This window comes from Podarcis erhardii (genome assembly GCF_964252035.2).
Source record: "Podarcis erhardii genome assembly, chromosome: 13".
Taxonomy (NCBI): Eukaryota; Metazoa; Chordata; class Lepidosauria; order Squamata; family Lacertidae; genus Podarcis; species Podarcis erhardii.
In genome coordinates this window covers 26,540,259-26,564,266 of record NC_138502.1, presented here as the reverse complement: position 1 = coordinate 26,564,266, position 24,008 = coordinate 26,540,259, and the positions used below count along the sequence as shown (strand labels likewise).

The window sequence follows — 24,008 nt, the reverse complement described above, 5'->3', positions numbered from 1 at the left end:
CGAAACTGCCATCCCACTCTGCCCTCATACAACAGAGAGGGATAAACAAGCTGCATTGGTGAGGCACCAATACAGCTTGTTCTTCTCTCTGCATCTTTAAACTGCTCAGCTGAGGAGTGTGTGGTTGCCACTCCCATCCGAGCAGTTAAAGGACCCCCCAGCCCAGTGCTGGCTTCTGCACAAATGGGGAGAGCACCGGGGATGGCTCTGCCACGCCCTAGCTTAGCCAGACAAACAAGCTGCCTTGTCCCAGCCCACTAGGCACTGGGGTGAGGCTGAAGCCAATGCAGCTTGTTCTTTCAATACCACGGTATATCGCCATGTTGGGCTGGTGATATTTGCCATGTTGAAAAGCTGATATCGCCCAGCCCTACCAACATTACCTGAAGGCCAAAAAGTTATAAGGCTGGGATAGTTCAGTTGGCAAAGCACGAGACTCTTAATCTCTGGGTTGCAGGTTTGCCCATGTTGGGCAAAAGATTCCTGTGTTGCAGAAGGCTGAATTAGATTACCCTTGGGGTCACTTCCAACTCAACAATTCTTTTGTTCTCAGTCCCTGCTGTAGAAAGGGAACCCGTACCTCTGTCAACATGGTGCTTTCGTACGAGGGCTGGTATTTCTCACGCTCCTGAAGGGACTGCTTCTCAATCTTCTCCCGGTCTGTTTTTTGCTTCCGGTCTGCTCCTTTGGGCTGAAAAGTATACATTTGCTATATCTATAAAATCAAATTTTCACGTACACTTACAGTATGGTCCTGTATATAGCTACTGGTAGCCCCCCCCCCCCCAATTTACGTTCTGATTTCATGCATTGGTGAAATCACACATAACTGAAACCCATTGAAAAAGCCTGCAAACACCCTGGCCTGCCCCTGTTCCACCATTTTAGCAATGTTTCAGTGATGTCTTTCTGGGTCACTTCTGGGTTTGGTGAGATGTGCTTATACACAGTTGTGCACATATTGAATACATGTAAACGGGGGGGGGGGGGCTGCCTATATTTGGAAGGAGCCCAGGAAGACAAAGGTGCCGTTCAAAACAAAGACAAAGCAAACATTCTAAAACAGATTAAAATATTCCAAAAACAATGACAATTTAAAACATCAAAAATCAGTTACAGTTTAAACAAACAAAAATATAAAAGCAGCCAAAAACCAATCCAATAATCCAATCCAATGATCTCAGGGTTGCCTGGAATAGAATTCTTTAGCCACCAAACTCCTGGGTAAACAGGATTTAAAAAAACAACTTGAAAGTTAATGATGAAGATAGGGAACCAGCACTGAAAAGGCCCTGTCACAGCCCCCAACTGGGCAGCACCACTAACAAGGTCTTGCCTGCTGTTCATAGGGTTTGCTCTTAGAGGGCATCCCATCCAGAAGCCAAATCAGATTCATACCCCTTAGTTTTAGTAACTGCACACTAGTTTATTAGGTGCTCCCAACAAATTCACTGGGCCCAGGTTTTGCCTTATGTAGCATAATGCAACTTGGCTTATTTGCTCGAGTCACACAGAGCAGGCACTCTCTTGTTTACGCCTGCTTTCAGCTTTCTGAAAGAGGAGCGCCATAGGAAGGCTTCTTTGCTGGGAGGATCCTGCTTCTGGGGGTGGGTGTGTTAGGGCTGGGCAAGGCAGCAATACCTTGAAGACCTTGATGAGGCAGCTGGCCGAGTGCAAGTGCTCCACATGTTCCTCCTTCTCATTGGACCGGAAGGTGTCCACCTGGATTCGGAAGGGGACACCTTTCTCGCCACCATTCTTGCGTAATGTGAATTCAGTACTGATGCAGTGGACCTGTTACCCAAAAAAAGTGGGGGAAGAGGAAGGTCAGATAACGGGTAGGCAGCATCAACTGGGAACAGGGGGTGTTCATAGAGTTGTGGAGTTGGAAGGAAGGATTTTATTTTATTTTTTGCCTAACGTGAGGCTTGAACCCACCACCTTGGGATTAAGCGTCTCGTGTGCTACTGACCGAGCTATCGCGCAGGTTTGTTGAGCAAGGACTCTTCCAGTTTGGGCAGCTGAGTGGAAATGAGCCTTGTTACAGTCAAGAGTCTGTACAAAACAACTTTGCTCGTTCCATGCGCAAGGCCAGAGTGGTAGCAAACATCACTTTCAGTTCCAATGCTCAGGACCCGTGCCGGTGTTTATGGGGCCAAAAACAATGCCACACGCAAACAAGGGGAAGTATCTGAATGTCTGGGGAACCCTAAGGCTTGCAGAAGTGCAGCAGGCCTTTTTAAGATCATTGGCCCATATAGCCAACAAAGGTCCGTATAGTTAAAGCTATGGTTTTCCCAGTAGTGATGTATGGAAGTGAGAGCTGGACCATAAAGAAGGCTGATCGCCGAAGAGTTGATGCTTTTGAATTATGGTGCTGGAGGAGACTCTCGAGAGTCCCATGTACTGCTAGAAGATCAAACCTCTCCATTCTTAAGGAAATCAGCCCTGAATGCTCACTGGAAGGACGGATCATGAAGCTGAGGCTCCAATACTTTGGCCACCTCACGAGAAGAGAAGACTCCCTGGAAAAGCCCCTGATGGTGGGAAAGATGGCACAAGGAGAAGGGGACGACAGAGGACGAGATGGTTGGACAGTGTTCTCGAAGCTACCAGCATGAGTTTGACCAAACTGCAGGAGGCAGTGGAGGACAGGAGTGCCTGGCGTGCTCTGGTCCATGGGGTCACGAAGAGTCGGACACAACTAAACAATAACAACAACAACCCAGCATCCTGTTCTCACAGTGGCCAGCCAGACGCCTATGGGAAGCCTGCAAGCGGAACCTGAGCACAAGAGCCCTCTCTTCCAGCAACTGGCATTCAGAAGCATTCCTGCCTCCAGTAGTGGAGGAAGAACATCTCTATCAGATCTAGTACCCCTTGATAACCTTATCCTACATGAATTTATCTGATCTTTTAAAGCCATCCATTGCGGGGGGGGGGGGGGTAGCTCCATGAAACAGCCCAATGAAGGCTAAGCATGCTCAGGGAACACAGAATACTAACTGCTGAGCAGCGGGAACAGAACCAAGTGGCTGGAATCCGGGTCCTTCTGCACTGCAGCTTTTTTTTTTTTAATTAAAGATTTTGTTGATTTACAAAAGTGTGCAATGTCTCTTGTATTTTTTCCCCATGTAACATTTTTACAAATCAGTTTCATTTGCTGAGACATTATGAAGAAAAGCGGGAAAGAGGTGGAGCGGAGGAAGATGGGTGGGGGTGGGGTCGGGTGGCAATGTTTCTATTTTACTTTCTATATGTAGGGTTTGGTGTCAGCGTGGCTTGTGCGGGTTCTTTGCTGTTCGCTTGTGTTCCTTTGGTGGTTGGCCTAGGGTGTGGTTATTCATTTGTTTGTTTTCATGTGTGAGTGGGGTGGGTGGGTGTTTTGGATCACGTTAGCCATACTGATTTGTATGCTGTTGGTGGATTTATGTCGTCATCTTGTTGGGCTGTGTATGTGATAAAGGGGAGCCATACCGGGGTAAAGGTGTCGTCTTCTATGTTTCTGCACTGCACATTTTGTTGCAGCTCCTACAGTACTATTGCCAGAGGTGGACTTTGGGCTCTCAAATTTCAGCGTGCACATACACACACATGCCTATCACACTCCTTTCTACAGCATTGTTTCGGCAGCCCCTGAAGTGCGGTGCCCTTTGTGACCAGCACCGGTTATGACACCCAAAAACTGCCCCTGCTATTATGACTGCGATTCATGTGTTTGCTCGCATCCACTGACTGCTATTATCCTAACAACATCTACTTGTTATTCAATTGCTGAAGGTGTACAGTTTTGTTTACACATACTGTATTTACATTAAGTGCCAATGGTGTATGTCTTGGAAAATACAGAGGAAGCAAAACTGGCCTAAGGGGAAAGGGAATAAAGGCCTAAAGGAGGAGAAAGCAACTGTGGGAGTCAAGGAGTCCTACCGGCAGGTATCCCCACCTTGCTTGCTTACCTGGACAAAGACAGAAGTCCGCTTCGTCGGGTCCCACAGGAATTCCACAGTGTTGAGCAAGTTTGGGTGGATATGAGGTTCAAGGATTCCAACGGACATGGGGATATCTGTAATTGTCCATCAGAGGAAGAGGGGGGTCAGGATTTCAGGGCAAGCTTACAATTGGAACAATTGCTGGGTGTCCACCTTGGGGAGGGGGGTGCATGGAGCTCCCTCCCTGGGAGTGCACATAGAATCATAGAAGGGATTTTGGAGATCCTCTCATCTGAGCCCCCTTGCTGAGAGCAGGATCCACAGTGCAGGGTTCAACGACACCTTCCCTGCTCAGTGCAACCCAGCCTCTGCTTAGATGTCCCCAGCGAATCTCTCCCATCGCCTCTCAAGACAGACTGTCTTTTGCTTCTCCTAATATTTTAGTGAATCAGAAATTGGGCTGTTGCCTCCTGTCTCTCCACTGCCCTCCTTCAAATCCCTCTTCTGGGCTCAAGTTTCCCATGGAGACTTTGCCTTAAGAATCTTTTGCTCCTTATTCCCAACAGTAACCAAATTTTAAGTCCACATAACTGCATTTTCCTCCTCCTCTCTTTCCTCTTTTGTTTTCCCCATTGCCTATTTTATACTCAAAACCCCTTTTTGTTTTCCCTTATGATGTTCTTTTAAAGTGCCATAAATACTGTTAGTCCCCCTCACCCTAAAGAAGAAGACTCTGCCAGTGGAATGCAGAATCGGATAAATGTGGAGAAGCGGTGCTGGCGAAGCAGTGCTCCAGAAAACCTTGGAATGTCAGGGTGGGAGTCGAGGCATTTGAAGACATAAAAATATCTCTTGCCCAGCCCCAGGTTAGGAGCAGAATGCATGAGAAAAGGACAAAGATTTCCCTGACGGGTTTCTCACCAGATTTCTGTGAATAGAGCTGCTGCCAATGAGGGCTGCCCTGAGGCAAGACCTGCCCGGCCTCTTAGTCTTGTCAAAAGACCTTGATAGAGCAGATATTCCAGTGATGAGTCTCCAGGGCAGGCCCCAAACATTTTCCTGCTTCAGGCAAAGGACATGAAGGCACTCGGGTGCTGACATTAGCGTTTAAATGACTTGGGCCCCAAATGCCTGAAAGGCCGCCTCTTTCGCTACAGACCCTCTTGGGTGCTGGGATTGGCAGAGGGGATGCTCTTGGATGTTTCACCTCAGAAGATTGTGGGGCGGCCCAGGAGAGGGCTTTCTTTGTGGCAGCCCCAAAGTTGTGGATCTCCCTCCCCACAGCAGTGTGTCTGGCACCTTCACTACACAGTTTTTGGTGAGTGCTGAAAACACACCTCTGGCCTTGTGACATTTGAGATGTTATATTTTTAGGATGCACCCTATTCTTGTGATCCTCATGGGTAGGCAAACTAAGGCCGGGGGGCCTGATCCGGCCCAATTGCCTTCTAAATCCGGCCCGCGGACGGTCTGGAAATCAGCATGCTTTAACATGAGTAGAATGTGTCCTTTTATTTAAAGTGCATCTGTGGGTTATTTGTGGGGTCATAGGAATTTGTTCTCCCCCCCCAAAAAAAAATATAGTCCGGCCCCCCACAAGGTCTGAGGGACAGTGGACTGGCCCCCTGCTGAAAAAGTTTGCTGATCCCTAGATCTTGTGATCCTAAGTTGCTTTAACTGCTTCTAATGTTCTTTTAAAAATTGTTGTAACACGCACTGGAACTTTATGGGAAAGAGTGGGTTGTTGTTGTTATATTATAATTATAATGTACTTTTATAATACTAAATTATAATGTGGGAGCAGTGGACTTCGGAGTCTTCAAGCAACCCCTCCACCTATGCACAATTCTACATTTGTAAATAAATGCAAACATTGCAAAACTCTAATAAGCCTCCTTCCCTTTTTTCATATTTTATTTTCAATTTTGAATAATTTAACAATTTAACATCCAAATTACTTACTTCTTCTTCCCTTCTAGACTCTCCACCCCACCCCTGGTTTCCGTTTTCTCTCCTTTATTACCTTACACATGTTTAATTTTCCATTCAGTTAGAAGTCCATTGATAACCCTAATTCACCCTAATGAAGTAATGTGAACTACTGACCTCCTTCCAAGGGAGCCTTGTGCCCCTGGAATTTCTAATTGCTCATAGAAGTGGGGCAAATGTTCACTGCATCCTAGCACTTACTGTTACTTTCTACTGAAGCTGAAGCTTTTCTTAAGGGGGATCCTTGTTCTGTTGACTGGGTTTCGCTTACAAAAAACTCAAATCTGATCTTCTCTAAAATCATCATCAAGCATTCCCAGTTACAGAAGACTGAAGGTTATGTTGAAGGTTTAAAAGAAGCAAGGTTTAGAAGCATTTAAACGGGCACAAAGTCTCCAGGGCCCAATTAAAAAAATGAATCATTACTTACCAATATCCAGGATGCGGTCACCTGGCCTGTTCCACCTCCATCCCTCCAGCTGCTGGTGTTCAGTATACTGTAGTCGCCGGTCATGGAATACCACCCTGACAACACTCTGACAGGGAGAAGGAGGTGTCAGAGATTTCCCAGGATCCACTTCTACCACTGGGGAAGTGCAATTCATCAAACACAACTTAACGCATCATTTTCTCCTAAAATGCATAGGTCTGAAAGCACTCCCAATTAGGAATGTTGAAAACATTCAGATTTAAGAAAAGAGAAATCCAAATGTTTTTGCTAGCAAATGAGTAACAGAAGAACAGGAATGAGAAGGGAGCATCTACAAGCAAGGCATGGTGGCAATATCCTTGCTCTGTTGACACCCAACATCTGGGACCTTTGCTTTCTCTCAACAAAGAGATTGTGCATCTAGCTGTTATGACTTAGTAGCTGGACCTATCTTCTATATACTCATTTATTTGTTCCCCCCCCCCAAAAAAAAACTTTGCAACATATACTGTGTCAATGAATTTCATAAGCTAATTATGCATAATGAGCATCCCAGTTTTTTTGGTTTTTTTAAAAATGGCAGTCAAATCTCCCTTTCCTCACCTTCAGTAACTTGCGCCCCTCTGCAAACTCTCCCATCTTGGGATTGCACAGCATCCGGATCTCATAAGATTGCCCTAGAAAAGAGCAGAATATGTCAGGAATGGGAGGCTGATGTATAAAAATAGGTCAAGAATCTGGAATATCAGGCACAAATTTTCACCAGTGATCTAAGCCCAACATGGATCTTGAACCCACAATCCTGAGATTATGAGTCTCACGCTCTGCCGACTGAGCTATTCGGCTAGCAGAGGTTCCTGTGCGCATTTGTAGCTTTAGTATTTGACAGTATCTGATGGGCAGCTTGCAATATGATGTAATACATTTTATGTTAACCTGAATAATCAACCAGAAAACACCCCATCGAAAGCATCCAATTTTAAGCCTATCAGTCAAATGTCAGATTCCGAATCAAGCTTTGACGCTGAAATCCAAATTGCAAAATCTGAAAATTTTGAAATTTCACTTGAGTTCTAGTCTAGCACCTTTGATATAGCAGAAATTTTACATGGGTCATGGATGGGAAGCCTCTTGCTCACGTGTCCGGCACTTTTAGTCCTCCGGATGTTGCTGAGCTACAACTCTCATCATCCCTCGCTATGCTTTCTGGGGCTGATGGGAGTTGTAGTTCAGCAGCATCTGCAGGATCCCCCCGCCCCTGCTGTGTCACCCTCCACAATTCCCTTCATCCCTCACCACTGGCCATGCTGGCTGTGGCTGGTGGAAGTTGGGAGTTCAACAATATCTGGAGGTAAAAACCCATCAGCATGGTCTGCATCCATACAAAACCTTCTGAAACCTCAGCAAACTGCTAGCAGCATTCTGAGCTGTAAAAGCCAGCCTGACATGTTGGTTTGTTTGTTTTTAAGCTTCTTGGGTGTTTACCATCCTATTCACTGCGTTTATATTGAAGAGCCAACACATCTGTCCATGTCTTATGTGCACCGCTAGGGGTCAGCATCTAGGCAAAGTTCACTCCATCCTCAGCGTGTACACACACACACACACACTAAACCTTACCTTGGTTGAGATAGGTAAGAGTCTCCTCATGCTGCTTGACAGCTGGAGAGGTAACAGCACACAGAACATACTGGAAAGAAGGGCAGTGCTGTTCGGCCGACGTGGAGATGCTGTTTGGTTCTTCCTGTTTCAGGAATGGCAAAGTCAGGGGTTCCCTGCAGGTAGCAAGGGAGAGGGGCACTTACAAATGATGATTTTACACTCAGCTGAGGGGAGAAACTCCTGCATAGACATCACTTATATGAAGGAAGTAGCCTGCAGGCAGAGAGCCAGTTTGGTGCAGTGGTTAGAGTGTTGGATTAAGACCTGGGAGACCCAGGGTTCAAATCCCCACTTGGCCACTGCCTCTCAACCTAGCCTACTTCACAGGTTTGTTGTGAGGATTAAATCTATACAGTACCTCCTTGTGGTTCCTGGAGAAAAACGGGGGGGGGGGGGAATAAATGCAACATACATACAGTGGTACCTCTGGTTGTGAACGGGATCCGTCCCAGAGGCCCCTTCGCAACATGAAAAGCCCGCAATTTGAAGCACCATAGCTGCACAGGTGTGCAGCACAACTTGGTGTTTGTGCGCATGCGCAAAGCGTGATTTAGCGCTTCTGCACATGTGCAAGCGGCGAAACCCGGAGGTAACCCTTTCTGGTACTTCCGGGTCGCCGCGGGACACAACCTGAAAGAACGTAACATGAGGTATGACTGTATTCAAACGCACTTGAAAACTCCATACGTACATGCATGCAGTGTGCAAATGTCAGGATGCCGAATCCAACAGTGGCTTCCCTGTGCATAGATGGTGCAGTATGTCTAGTTGTTTACGTGCAGATTACCTGCTAATTTCTACATCCTTGCCCTTTCTATGTTGGAGTATCATGAGTCATAAGGCATCGGGTGGTGGGGTGTTGTTGTTCCCTCGTCCCACTTCTGAATGTTCAATGTGCCTTAAGTAGAACACAGCTTTTGTCTGAAAGCATCTCTCTCACACGTTCTGTCCTGCACTGACAACATTCACATCCGTCTTACAAATAAAGCAAGCAAAGGTTACCAGACTGCCCAATTTATAATTAGCCGGCTTGCCAAAATGTAACCGAGTTACTCGTTAGTGGCACATTTAACAGCTCCGAAGGGAAAGAAAAGAAACCGCTCTCTTCTGGTTGACAAAAGCTTCCTTGCCCGCTCTCCTGGGGGCAATTCTTTACCCCAGACTGCCGGGTGAGTCTCTTTATGCGCAAGCCTGTTTTCACATGTCATGAGTCTGCAAAAAGGCTTTCGACAATACCCTCTGCATTTAGCTAGGTTGCTCTCTGGGTGGCTTGGGGTCAGTCCCTGTCTTCCACCCACCTGACGTACGTCACAGAAGTCTTTATTTCTGCCTGCCTGCCTCTTGCATCTCTCTGGCCTTGGACTCTTAAATGGAACCGTTTAACAGAACTTGTGGGCGGCTGCAAAATCTAGACTTCAACAGGCTCGCTTGTCACGCTCAGGGCTTGAAGAAGCCTCTGGGGTGGTTTTCTGGACTTTAAAAATAAATCCACTTCTGCAGAGTTGCAGTCTGGATGAAGGAGAGATCCCGGTGGCAGAGGTGGTGTTAGGAAAGGTGAGCTTCAGAGCAGGTTCAAAGGAAGCTTTTGGTTAGGGAGAGGGAGGCAGAGTAGAGGAGGAGACCCCCTCTGAGAGTTGCAAGCATGGCAGAAGGCAGAGATAGGAGGCTGAGGAAAGATGCAGAGGTGGGCAAGAGCAGCAGAGTGTAGAGAGCAAAGGAAGAAAGGGGCAGAGGAGAAAGAACCAGGAGGTGAAAAACTCTGGACAGCAGTTTGGGAGGAGACTGGCGAGGCATGCTAGAGCAGTCTTGCAGGTGGGGATACAAAGCACCCCCAAAGAGCCAACAAACATAGGTGAACCAAGAAGGAAAGCAACGGGAGATCCATCCAAATCATTGGTTCATTCACAAGTCCATAAAGTTTCCCTCGCATGGATGAAAATTGGCTTCTGTGCTGTGAAGCTTAATTTCCTGGAATTTGTTTAGGAAACTTAACTACTGCAAGATGTAGCAATGCCTCTAGTGTAGGTGGCTTTAAAATAGGTCACAAACAAATCCGTGGGAGGTGAGTCTGTGGAGGGGATATCAGCCGGAATAGTTGAAGTGGAGCCTCCCTGTGCAGAGGCAGTCTACTTCCGAATAGCAGATCCCTCTCGGCTTGTGAGATTTCACAAGACCTGCTGTTGGAAGCGGGCTAGATGAGCTGTTGGTCTATGGTGAGGCTGTTTGAATGGTTCTAAGCGGCACCAATAACTCCTGCCACAATTCTACGCATCCCTTCCTGAATAAATTTCAGGCTTCTGCGTGAACTTTCCACCTCCCCGACCTCTGCGGATGGCGTTGGGTGGGAAGGGAAATGCAGGGCAGGGCAGGGCAGGGCAAGACAGACAAAAGAAGGCCTCTCACCTGATAATGTTGCTTCCAGAGCAAGGGTACACTTCCCCCGGGCTTGGCCAGTAATGATCAGGTTGGCTGTGCCAGAAAAGCATGATTGGCGGATCTCCCAAAAAAGATGGACTAGGAAAATACCAGAGAAAAAGAAAAGAAAGTCTTAGCTCTACAGCAGGCTGTGGCTGTTGTGCAACTGGGACCATCCCTTTTCTTTTTATGCACCTGCCGGCCAGGTGGGAGTGTTCAAAAGGAAATGCCATTCAATTGGCTGAGGGTTAAATACCTTGGATAACAGCATTTTATAGCCTTTTCCTTTCCTTGGGTAGACCAGAGGAACTGATAGGTGCCAAGGACCCAGGACACATTTCTTTACTTAAAGAGTAGCCCACAACCTCATTAAAGAGAGACATGGGTGTATAGTCCAAAAGAACAGAGAAGGAAGCATGAAAAAGCCCAGGCAGGTAAAAAACAACAACAACCACCTGGTGGATAAATCCCAAAGTCAGGTAAAATTGCCTGTTTGGAACTAGGATTCATTGGGCAGTGCTGGATAAATTTTAGACCCCTATCTATACATTTTGAACAATCAACAAACTATCACTATTAAATGAAATTATTCAGAGGGAGGGAGGGAGATAAAAGAATAATTGCTTGCATATGTTTGTAAATGTAATTGCAGTCAGGAAGAGCAAAATAATTTCTGCTTAAACCACTTGCAAAATAAAACAACAATGTTCCATTGGCTGCTGGAGCAAACTGTGTGACAGGATATACTGTGGTTTCCAACCCAGCATTCTGTATTCTCAGATAAAGGTTGGTTAGAGGGGCTGGTTAGAAAGGGTCTCTCTTTCTGGAACCCCCATCCCAGTGCAGAAGGGGAAAGTCTCCATTGCCACAGGATAACTGGGGGAGCTTTGTGTACACACAAACAGCAGAATTTTCTCAAAACATTGAATAAAATGTGGATTCTATCAGTTGCATTGCCTTTCTTTTTGAATGCAGAGTGAGCCTCCCTCCTCACCATGTTAAGTGATAGCAGGGGCGAATCCTACTTAGCATGGGCAGGGCACTTTACCTTCACTGCATATTTATCATAGCCAGCTCTCGCTGCTTTCAGGTCAACTGTAGTGTCTTCCTGGCAGGCTCAGACTCCAGAACACCCCCCTTTTAGAAAGGGAACCCCTGGTGGGAATTTACATGCGGCTTGCTTAAAAGCAAGCACAGTTCTAGAGTATCCAGCAATCCGTCACACTCTGGTGTGACCAAGATACAGAAAACAGGCAGAATGGGGCTTTGCAGCCTGGTTCACAATGGCTGGTGTCACCAGGGGGCAGATTTAGCACCCAATTCAGTGGTGTGTCCCAAAGTGCACCCCAATACTTCCTTCTATATCCTTGGTCACTTCACTGGGGGAAACCAAAATTCAGCACTTTTTCGACATTCATTTATCAGATTTGTTTTAATACCTCCCTCCGATGTGCAATTATCAGGACAGTTTATACATGTAAAAGTAGAAAGAAAATACCAAAAGCAGATGCAAAATTATTATTTTTAAAAACTGGAAGGTGGAAAAGCACAGTGGCAAAAGCCTTTTTGGGGTGAGAGGTCTCTTTCCTTGGTGATGGAAAGTCCTTGGTGCTTAACATAGGCAGCTGGTGAGCTTCCCTAGGGAGAAAGTTCCATAAGAGGGCAGACTCTCTCCCCAGGGATACCATGACTATGATGATAGTGAAACCTACACACAGAGAGAGAAGAGAGAGCACCAGAGAGAGAGCCAGGAGAGTTAGCAGGATTACACTCCTCCATCCATAGGTCTGGCCAAGGCACTGTCCCAAAACCAGGCCTGGAGTTGAAGGACAACCACCTCACCCAATTGCCTTGCCCAAGAAGATGATATATATCTATAAAACTGTCTGGTAACTGTTAGAATCCCTGAGGTCCACCCAGGGAGTGGTCTCACACAGCCACGTCTTTCAAGGCAATCGGGACCAGCCCCTTTCACAGTGAGGCACTTACCTGGACCCAGGCACCTTGCTAAAAACAAAAGCCAAGGTGAGCCAAAGGTCAAGCAGACGTGTGGTTGGCCACACCTCCTCCAAGCACTTCATCCACCTTCTCAGACCACTGGCCTTCCACAGCATCCAGGGATGGAGAATCTGTGGCAATAAACATAAAACTAGATGGTGCTCTGGTTGCAACCATTGGTCTGATCTGTAGAAACAACAGCATCTGGAGTCAAGATAGATACGGACTATTTTATCCTCAAACTGCTTAGCAATGATGGCACCATATGCCTTTATAGGGAAGGGCAGAACTTGCCCTGGAGTCCTGATAATGGACAGCCCAGCCCAGCCTTCACTGACCAGGCTCTGGCAGACGTCCTCCCTATACATGCACACCCATCCTAATGACAGAACTAGTCCTGGGAATCATAATCAGACTTCCTCAGCTCATTTCAAATGTTCAAAGCCCTTCGCCTCCCTCATTGCAGTGCAAGAGCCCCACAAAGTAGGTCAGCTTTGTTCTTCTCACATTGCAGAGAGGGTGTCTGAGGCTGATCAGATGGCGGCTTGCCCAAGGCCTCCTAGCAGATTTGTGACAGCCATACAGGATTGGTGCTGTCACCTGGCATCCTTGGACCATTGCCAGGGCCCAGACAAGACCCACTGTTGATGCCTCTCCCTGCAATGCTTAAAATTCTGGCCCCGTGCTCTGAGCAGCCCCAGGTAGCCGGTCCAGTTTCCCACAATGCTCCTCATCGAGCATCACGTCTAGGACGACAGCCACCCACCCAAATAAGTTTTTTCCGGGACCGAGAAAGAGAGGAAGGGACCCACTAGGGCCCCCCTTAAACCTGAAACTGGTCAATATATTACACATGTTTAGGGCAGTTTTTAATATTTAATGCTGTATTGTTTTAAACACTCGATTGGGAGCCGTCCAGAGTGGATGGGAAAACTCTGCCAGATGAGTGGGGTATAAATATATTATTATTATTAATTATTATTATTATTATTATTATTAATCAGAGATAAGTTTCAAACCGGGGACTCCCCATTTCCCCTTCTAAATCCACTTTACTACACATGGCTCTCTCTTTGGGGCAATTAGAAGCCTTCCAATTCCACCACATAAAAGTGTGTCTTCCTGAGAGCTGGCCTCACAATGGGTTAACTTTGGAGGCAGTGTTGGTATTAATGACTGTTGCATAGTCAAACACACAGTTCCCTGGAGTGTGTAGGAGGTCAGTGGGGGAAATGGGGTCTGACGCAGTAAGGCAGGAAGAATCCTTTCAGCTCTTGCGCAACCGTGCTGGAACCATTTCCGTATTATTATGGAGAAGTGTTATAAATGTGTCATTATGTAAATCCTCCAAGTCAGACAATCACTACCAGAATGAAAAGAGGGAAAGGGGGGTGGGGGTGGGGGTGGGGGGTGGAATTGTTGCCTGCTCCTCACCTCTTGCCGGACGATTCCCAATTGTGTGATTGTTTTGGCAGCGTCACCACCAGCATCATAAAAGTGAACTCGCCCGGCGTGTTCAAGAGCCCAGGTGTCAATTCCGGAGACGGGCAAATTGCACCTGTACTTCGTGCAGCAGGTCTGCGGTAGGTACGGGGGATGCCATAGCTCAGTGGCAAAGCACATTCTTGGCATGCATCCAGTCCTCTGCATCTCTCAGAAGGCCTTTGCTCTGAAACCCTGGAGAGCCCAAGTTGCACTCTGCAGAACACCATCTTCCATTGGAAGGGCAGTCCGGGTTCAAGTCTGGCGTATAAAGAAAGAAGCTAAGAAGGGTGAGCAGGAGACTTGAAGCTGCCCATCAAGTCAAGGCTGACTCAAGATATTTTGCTGCCTGAGGCCAAGGACAATATGGGCACTCATCTACACACACATGTCCCGTGTGTGGAAACAGACCACACTGGAAGTTGAACCCTCCCCATGATGAGACCGTGTCCTCCATCACACCTGAGGTCAGTGGGCTAGCCTAAGAGGCTCAGTACAGGCTGTGTGGAGCACACTCAGAGCTCAGTCCTCCCAACCCACCCCACACACTGATAATTTTACTATTTATACCCCACATATCTTACTGGGTTGCCCCAGCCACTCTGGGCAGCTACCAGCATATATTAAAGCAGAATAAAACAGTAAACATAAAAAAAAAAATACTTCCCTATACAGGATTGCCTTCAGGCGGCTCAGGGGTCAGATAACTCCATACCCTCCAACCTTTCTCCAATGAAAATAGGGATGTTCTAAGGAAAAGCGGGACATTCCGGGATCAAATTAGAAACCGGGACCGCTTCTCTAAATCAGGGATGTCACTAGAAAACAGGGACACTTAGGAGGGTCTGCAATCTGCATGGGGGGGGGGGAATCCTCCAGAAAATTCATCAGCATGCTAGTGCACAGTTCTCCTAATAAACACTTTTTAAAAAATGGAGCTTTGCCTGAAGTACATTTTTGCAAGAAATTTTCCCTATTGATTTTGTATGTATTACTTAGCATGATAGGCACATTGTTGTGGCATGCACACTTTCACCTACTACAGGGTATCCCCACCCCTGCCTTAATACAGCCGTACCTTGGAAGTCGATCAGAATCCGTTCCAGAAGTCCGTTTGACTTCCAAAACGTTTGGGAACCAAAGCGTGGCTTCTGATTGGCTGCAGGAAGCTCCTGCAACCAATCAGAAGCCATGGAAGCCCCATCAGACGTTCGGGTTCCAAAGAATGCTCACAAACCGGAACACTCACTTCTGGGTTTGTGGTGTTCGAGAGCCAAAACATCTGAGTACCAAGGCATTTGGGATCGAAGGTACAACTGTAAATGCATTTTTGTAGACATTGGTGGGTTGGGGAACTTCACTGCAACCTTAGAAGAAGTGTGAACTTTAAAGGGGAGCCATGGTTTGGTTTTGCATATTGGCTGAGAAGTGTGGATTAGGGTAGTTTCTCATTAAAATGCCAACAAAATTGAATTTTACCTGCCCCTCCCTACCTAGACTACCATTCAACGTATTAGTCCATTAATTTGAGGACAGTCACATTACCTATCAGCTTATGACATACCCTCCAACATTTCTCTCATTTCCTAAGGAAAAGCGGGACATTCAAGGACATTCTGGCTTCTGTAAATCCAGGACTGTACTTGGAAAATAGGGAACCTTCAGAGGGTCTGTTATGAATGTTGATAATTCTCTCCTCCCACTATGTAAGCTAAACCATGACTCAGCACTAAAATTCTAATTAGGAGAATCCTAAATTCATTTTTGAAAGAAAATTTGAGTTGGGCAAACATTGCTTAAGTTTTTCCCCTCTCCCCGTTACATTTCACTGTGTCCCATTCCAGAAGGAGGTAAATTCCAGTTCCAGGTTTTCTTTGGTAGAGAATATTGCAATGGAGTGGAGTGATCCTTAGCTGGCAGCTGGCATGTAAGGAACCCTTGGTCCCTGGTGGAATCCTGTGCCAGGGCAAGATCCTCTTCTGGAACAGATTCCCTGCAATCAGGAGAAGTGAAGCAGAGAAGCTGGTTCAATCTAAGAGAGTCACTTTGGGCTCCCGGGATGAGGGACCTTGAGAGAAACTCATCTTAAAACAGAGTGTTACTCGTTCTGGGATGCTGACGGTGTGCTAAGCATCCATTCTACAGCTCTTCTTCTTCTTCCTACGCAGTCGCTCTGACTAAGAAGGTTCAGCAAAGGCCATGGAGAGAGGAGACTCGGTGGGGCATGAGTCATATATGCTGCCATACAGAGCTTTGGCAGCTTACAACTTTCCTATGATTGCATTTGGGCAAAATGAATGTTTTTGTGCTCCAGTTGCCAGACGAATAGGAAAGGTAATTCTGCCTTCTGCTGTGCCGTGCATGTGAAAATAATTGTTCTGTGAAGGTACTGTTTGCAGTGGGGATTTTTTTTAAAAAAATACTTCAGGTTTCTAGGCCTCATTATGGTGGAACCATACACCCTGAAACCACGTATCTGCAAACAGATCCGGTGCTCATTTCTTGTCTGTTTGGTTGCTTAATGACCTCTATCCATTCCTCTCCTCCTGCCACAATAGTCCTCCTTATCCCTGCACACATACACACCCCAAAATCCCACCACATCCTGATTTTTGCATGAGTTCACTTACTTAGTTTGTAACAAAAGCATGAGCATGTCCCAGCATCAAGGTGATGTAGACTAATTTCACAACAGATTTGCTAATGCTCGAACCTCCTTAAAATCCCCAACCCCCAACCTGGAAATCTTGCTCCTACCTAATCCCTAACTTTGTAGGGTTGGCTGTGGTTATTTAGTGGTGACGTAGGGGTACTCTGTGCATGCTCAAGGGCACAGTCATCTTTATTATTACTTTATACAGTTCCCAGGCTTTGCTTCTGGAGCTGAGACCCTCATTATCTCTGGCGCCTTCTGGGGTTTAGATGAGCTAACTTGGGATGTTTGTTTTGGGAGCTGAACTGGAAGCCTTGCCAGTTTTATTATTCAGAAATAGCTCCTTTGTACTCTTCCCTATACTGTAACTTGTTGCTTACTTTCCCCCTATAATGAGTTCAAAGCGAGGGGTGAGGAAAGGAAATATCCACAATATGGAATGTTCTCTGAATACGAAATCAGGGTTTACAGCAAACAATTTTAAAAAGGGTGGGGGTTGTTGTGAAAATGGGCAGGAAGAGTGGATAGAACCCTTGGCTGGAGGAATCGCCCAGAGGAATCACAACCTGAATGCCCAAGGTTTAATTCAAGGTGACAAATGTCTCCCCAAATAGTTCAGGTGCAGGAAGCAGGGAATAGCTACAACCAGGACTAGATACTTGATCACATAATTGATCACAAGGGGTGCTTCCCATAGGCTCAGACAGATCTGTCCCAGTGTTTGGCACTGCGTCTCTGTGGCCAGCCAGATGCCACTGGCTAATCATAGCATGCCAGAAATCATCTGTCTCCAGGATTTGGCCATCAAACGAATCCTGCCTGAAACACAGAGGGTGGTATTCCATGATAGTCCTGCTCAGAGTAGACCCACTGAAGTAGACATGATTAACTTCGGTACATTCATTTCAATGAGTCTGCTCTGAGTAGAATGCATCTCGTTTGTTCCATTTTTAGCTCTAGATGTCATTGATATATCACCCTCCATTAATTTGTTCAACCATTTTTAATAATGTATATATGTGTTTCATTTATACCCAACTTTTCTCCAAGGAGCACAAGATAAGCCTACATACTTTAATCCTCACAACAACCCTTGAAGGTAGGCCCAAAGATACTGACTGGCCCAGTGTCACTCAATGAGCTTCATGGATGAAACAGGATTTGAACCTGGGTCTCCCTGCTCCTGTTGCCGGGGGAAGGTATGGCCCACCAACTCCCATCAGCACCAGCCATCATGGCCCGGGGTCAGTGATGATGGGAGCTGAGAGACCAACACTAGCTGAAGGGTAACTTCCCTACCCCAATCTAAGAAAAGGCAGAATGAACATCACTTCCCAAGACAGACAACCTACCCAGCCAACAGTCTCTACATCTTATCTGAGTTGAGCCTTAGTTTGTTGGCCCTCATCCAGCCTAGTGCTAGTTCCAGGCATTAATGATGTGTGTGGTCGAAATGTCAGCTTTCAGCCTGTAAAGACGGACTCAGCAAAGACAAAATATGGAGATGGCCCTGAATTCAGCATATACAACTGGATTAATTATCATTATCTGTATATGCTGCCCAGCCTCTGATGTGCCTTGAGGGAAAGGGGCATTGCTTAACCCCTAAGCATTGAAACTTGAAGTATTAAACTCTGGAATTATTATTATTGGGGGGGGGGGCATGTTGCTTCCTGCAGGGAAACCAAGCAAGTCAAATGGTAGAGCCAAGAGGTGGTGTCCCAGCGGTTTTGTTGGAAACCGAGAGACAAAAGCCTTGCAGCCCTTTGGCTGGAGTTGGTCCAAGACACTTTGCCGCCTGAGGTGAAAGACAGCAGCTGAACGTTACTTCAAACCAGGCAATGCAACAGCATCCGCCATTTTGTTTTATTCTGGTCAGTTGGCAACTCTAAGGCTGAGGTACTGTACATTCCCTGCGTTTAAGGGCTGTGTGGCCAGGGAATGAGAGAGAAGACCAGGCGCTCCGGACCCAAAAGTGGAATCTGGCAGGAGGGCTAGAGGATGGCTGAGAACAATTAGTGGGTCCAGTTTCTGGTCTAAAAGGAGAAGTAATAGGGTTCCTTGGGAAATTATCAATGGTTTCTTAAAAAGAACAATAATATTCTAAAATAATATTCTAAAATTCCCCGAGGTCCCCGAGGAAGAGAATTGATAGTCAAAGCACTCTGAGAACAGTTTCTCTGTGAGGGGAATAGGGGTCTCCTAGCAATTCTCAGTACCCTTAACAAACTACAGTTCCCAGGATTCTTTGGGGGAAGCCATGACTGGCATGACACTGCTTTAAATGTACAGTGTAGAAGGGGCCTATTTCTCTTTCTGTCATAGGAATTAAACTCTGTCACCGAGTGTGGGTTCCCCCTTCACACACTGAATGAATACATGGAGGAGGCCGTGGGGCCACGTGAGGTTGCCTCACTTACCACCATCCCCGCACACCAACACCACCCTCCCCTGACAGACATCTGTTTCAACATTCATTGGCAAGAGTCTGCATGCACAGATGCATGTGTGGAGGGCTCCCATGTGCATTCATCCCAGGGATGTGGCGGCAACATACAGGACTAGGCCTCAAGGACCTGCAAGCTGCCATTCATCGGTTCATTCCTTCACACAACCTGTGGAGGCAATTGTGTGTAGCAGCCCTTGTCAATTCTCCACAAGTGGAATATCCCATCCCCTTGCTGAGATTTCTGATCTCCACCCCACTCTTCATCCTCAGGGAGTTGCTGGCACTCTCCCGTTTGCCTCTGGTGAAGTTTTATCTGCAAACAACTAAGCAAGCAATAAATTTATCAGTAAACAAATGGCATAGATTGCCTCTCTCCCCCCCCCCCCATCTCCAGCACCAACCCCCAACTCCTATTTCTCTTGTTTATACTGTATACATACCAGAGGCTCTCACGCTGTCCTAGAATCCTGGCACGTGTTTGATGTCAAAACATGGAGATCAAAGGCCTGGAGGAGGAGGAGGAACAGCAGTAAGGAAAATTCATATCCAAAGTCCAGGTCCTGCCTGGGCACCATTTGTAGCTCGGGAGCAGGGGTGAGGCACAGGTATTGCCTTCACCCAAGAGGGGATTTGACCCCAGAGCAAACCGGCAGTGCTGGGAACATGCAATAACAGAAAATGCCTTCTGAGCACACACACATTTCTTGGGTGTTCACAGATACAGTGGTACCTCGGGTTACATACGCTTCAGGTTACATACGCTTCAGGTTACAGACTCCTTGCCTTTCTAGGGAGCATACAAACCAGGGGCTGTGGTTTGTTTGTTACTCCCTAGAAAGGCAAGCCAACCACAAATCATGACTGAAGGTTGGCTAGTAATTGTGGCACATTGTGGAGGAGCAAGCCATGATCCCGAGAGGGTCTCTTAGCAACTTTCAGCACCCTTGACCCACGACACTTCCCAGCATCGTTGTGGGGAAGCCGTGACTGCTCAAAGTGGTATGATACAGCTTTAAATGTATAGGGCAGATGGGGCCCAAGTCTCTGAAGACCAAACACTGAGGACATCACAGCATTTCTTATGCTCTGGGGTATAACAACAGAGGACTTCCCAGTGCAACTTGCAGAACCCATCACTTAGGTTCAAAGAGCTGAGCACTAAGCGTGCTTCCATACTTTGGGGGAGCCAGCCTTGTACACAGCAAATGCTTCCTTTTCAGATTGGGAGAGGGGTTTAGTGGGCAGAGGAAACGGGTATAGAAGACATACACATGTTCCACTTTATATCCTGGAGACTTGCAACATAGTGAGCGGAAGTTCATCAGGTGTAGCTTGTCCGAGCATTAAGTTACAGAGATCAAGGAGGATGTACCTGTTGAATATTGTTCAGCAGTGACAGCTCCTCCTGAGCTCTGCCAGAGGGGGAGAAACACTACAAGGCATCTCTAGGAGCATGCCAGACATGTAACTAGGAGTCAATAATAATAATAATAATAATAATAATAATAATAATAATAGTAGTAGTAGTAGTAGTAGCAGTAGTAGTATATTACCGTACTTATACCCCACCCATCCAACAGGGTAGGAAGAGAAACAAATACTTTTTTCTATCTGCTTCTCATTTTTAAAGTCCCCCCCATACATTCCATTGCAAACATTTCATTGTTTCTGTATTAGTTTTCCCCGCTGATTTAATGGGAGACCAGTCAATCATCTGCTGCCTGTATATTCCTTGTTATCTATCCAAATAGGATTAAATACTACTAGCACTCCTTTCCCAAACAGGCCATCAGACCTGCCAGATTTCAGACACACTGAACAAAGGGCCCCCTGTTTCGCAGGCAATTTAAAAAACAGTACTCTTCCTATAATCTTCACATTACTTTTAATGGGAGACCCAGGTGCATATCTCCTGCTTGAACCTTCAGTGTTCTTTATTTTGCCTACCGGCATGAAACTGTCAGGCATTCCACTACCCTGCAAAGGATTAGGTCTGCAGTGTTTTAGAAGGATAGAACAAAAGAGTCCCCGTTTTATAGGCAATTTAAGAAAAGACACTCAGACATAGCCTAGCTGCTGTCTGAACTACATTATACCAACCAGAGCTGGGGAGCGTTCTCCAAGGGCCACATTCTAGCAGTGGGTGGGGCTCCAAAAACTTTAAAGGGTGGAAACAAAGCACACACACAATATACAGTCACACCCTCATTCTCTCTCTCTCTCACACACACACCACCAAAAATTCAGTGGTACCTCGGGTTAAGAACTTACCGGTAATTAATTCTGGAGGTCCATTCTTAACCTGAAACTGTTCTTAACCTGAGGTACCACTTTAGCTAATGGGGCCTCCCACTGCTGGCGCACCGCCACCATGCGATTTCTGTTCTCATCCTGAAGCAAAGTACTTAACCTGAGGTACTATTTCTGGGTTAGCAGTCTGTAACCTGAAGCGTCTGTAACCTGAAGTGTCTGTAACCGGAGGCACCACTGTACACACATACCACATTTCTTTCTTTCTTTCTTTCTTTCTTTCTTTCTTTCTTTCTTTCTTTCTTTCTTTCTTATTAAATTTCTATACCGTTCTTCATCCGAGTATCACAGGGTGGCTTACAATATACAGGCATCTCCACGCATTTGACTCATGCTTGACCCTGTGTCCGTGTGGCACTGGGAAATTATTAAATAAATCAAGTTAAGCCACAAAAAAGGGCCCGAAAAGAGCAGGGAAACTGCAGAAAACGTTGTGTAAAGAGCAGGAAAATGGCTAGCAATCCCAGAAGCCTTTGCAACTGCAATGCCACGAGCCTTTGCATCAGCCTTCAAGTTCCTATGTGGCGACACCCTTGTCATTGTTTCCACGCCATCCTGCAGCTACAAGGAAGACCAAGAGCCAGCATTGCCGCTATTCATGCCAGTCTGGTAAGTGCTGCTGGTTTTCTAAAATGGTTTTACAGGGGTTTCCAGAGATTTAGAGGGTGTTTGCAGGCTTTTGCTATGTGTGATTTCACTTATATGTACCCGGGAGCATAAGACGCCTGTAAAAACACAAAAACGCAGAGTATAACAACACACAATAACAATTCCACCTTCCCACCGTTTAAAAGGCCATAGATTGTTTAATTAAACAAAGGTATTCAAACATAACACCCCTTTTACACACCCACCCATCCATTCTCTCTCACACACCCCACATGTGTGCACTCACACATGTACACCCACCAGTGCCTGATTTACGTATAAGCTAAACAAGCTATAGCTTAGGTTCCCATTCTCTTGCCCCCCCCCAAAAAAAAAATTAAAGGGGGGAAAAACTGGATGTACATTTCCAAAATATAAGATAAAAAACAAATAAAATAAAACCTACATACAGCAACAGTGTTTTGTGTTGTGTAGGCTTCTATGATGTAAGTAATGGGCCCCGCCTGCTAGCCTGCTCCCTAAAATATCACTGGTTTGCTCATATATAGGGTACCTACATTCTGCATGTGCAAATGGCTTTATATACCTATTAGGTTCATAAATTACCATGTAGCATATATTCAACACAAAAAACTGTGACAATATATTGTTGACAAAGGACAGCTGGACATATAAAGGGCCTCATTACCTTCAGTAGCTTAGGGCCTCATCAAACCTAAATCCGGCCCTGACACCCACTGTACTTCCATGCTGTGGAGTCCCTTCCCCAGCGCACAACTGATCGGCAGCTGGCTTTGCAATGCAGAGTTCCCTGTTCCTGCTGCTGCGGCTTCCACACTGTCCAGAAAGGGAGTGCTTTCCCTGCGCCAGAAGCCAGCGCAAAAGTGGACCAGGCTGGCAACCTAGCAAAAGGGCCCTCTGCTTCTTCTGTCTAATGGCGAAGGTTCCCCAACATCTGGAGGTTGCCCATCCTTGATCTAAACCCTCAGCTTCGCAGTTGTCTTTCCCCACACCCTGTATAACCTTTCTGTGACCTGTGGAGGTTCTTCTAAAAAAAAAAAAAAAAAGCTTTCCCCTCTCTTTTTTCACTATTCTCTCTCTCTTCCTCTCCCTCCCTGTGACCTTCCTGCGAACTGCACATAGTGTTCTAGTCCGGTTCATCAGTGCAAAACAATGCCTCCGATGCAAAACAGCTAAAAGTGAATGAACAAACAAATGAACTGGGTTTTTGTTTTTTTCATTTCCATCAGCTCAAATTCCCATGCATTTGTGCTAATGAAAATGAATGAGCAAACAGGGCCTCGTCGTTTGCTTAGATTCCCATTCGTTTCTAAACTGTCCCATTAGACGCCCAGAGTGCACTTTCTGGAAACATCACGTGTTGTCCAACCAGAAAGAGAGAGAGAGAATTCAGTGCATTCACCTGAAAGCATCGAGAAGCCCCCTGCAAACTTCCCACTCATTGCCAAAGGTTGCTTCCTGGATGTGCCTGGGGTTCACACATGCACGCCCCATATACGTACATGTTTTATTCCCACATGTTATTTTGAGTGGGTGACGGGGGCTTCTCTTTCTCTCCATCCCCTGGAACATAAGCATGTTAGCACATGTTACCGGTATCCTCCTGGCATCCGAGGATCCCTGACTGAACTTCAGATGTCCTGGATTTTGTGTTCCCGCCAAGGATTCAGAGTTCCTGACTCTTCCAGGCTGGAAGTGGGATCTTAAGGAGCTAGGGAGTTGCATAATTACCAAGCTCTAAAATTCTGAGACTCTTATTTGTTTGGCCATCAGAGCCTCCAGTCTCGAAATCTGAAAACTCAAGAGGTGATGTATACACTGGTGCAAGAAAGGAATTCTGCACATTTGCAAAAGCTGCCCCCATCTCCCTATTATTATTATTATTATTATTATTATTATTATTATTATTATTATTATTAAGAGTTAGCCCTGAAAGGTGCCGCACAACTGTTGAAATGAAGAACAAAATAAATAAATAACAGTCTTGGATTGGAGGCACCCCAAATTTCCTCCTTTTTTTGGCAGCTTCCCGTGGAACGTCTGGAATAATGGCAACTG

General features: G+C 46.2%; 1 protein-coding gene across 5 annotated transcripts in view; it reads right to left on the bottom strand.

The window, feature by feature from the left end:
• Positions 1–17,437, bottom strand: part of LOC309327644 (transcription factor CP2-like protein 1) — a 33,633-nt gene extending 16,196 nt beyond the window's left edge. The window contains exons 1-10 of one of the 5 annotated variants that reach the window (XM_081836995.1): positions 16,539–17,437; positions 15,731–15,901; positions 12,418–12,612; positions 10,417–10,527; positions 7,972–8,126; positions 6,955–7,028; positions 6,352–6,457; positions 3,960–4,066; positions 1,642–1,794; positions 581–691 (exon numbers count right to left, since the gene is read on the bottom strand). In XM_081836995.1, the coding sequence (XP_081693121.1) occupies positions 581–691; positions 1,642–1,794; positions 3,960–4,066; positions 6,352–6,457; positions 6,955–7,028; positions 7,972–8,126; positions 10,417–10,527; positions 12,418–12,612; positions 15,731–15,901; positions 16,539–16,564 (1,209 nt within the window). In that variant the 5' untranslated portion in view covers positions 16,565–17,437. Of the gene's footprint in view, positions 1–580; positions 692–1,641; positions 1,795–3,959; positions 4,067–6,351; positions 6,458–6,954; positions 7,029–7,971; positions 8,127–10,416; positions 10,528–12,417; positions 12,613–13,860; positions 14,424–15,730; positions 15,902–16,538 lie in introns of those variants that run through there. The other 4 variants (XM_081836997.1, XM_081836994.1, XM_081836998.1 and 1 more) reach the window with 4 other exon arrangements.
• Positions 17,438–24,008: the final 6,571 nt, after the last annotated feature.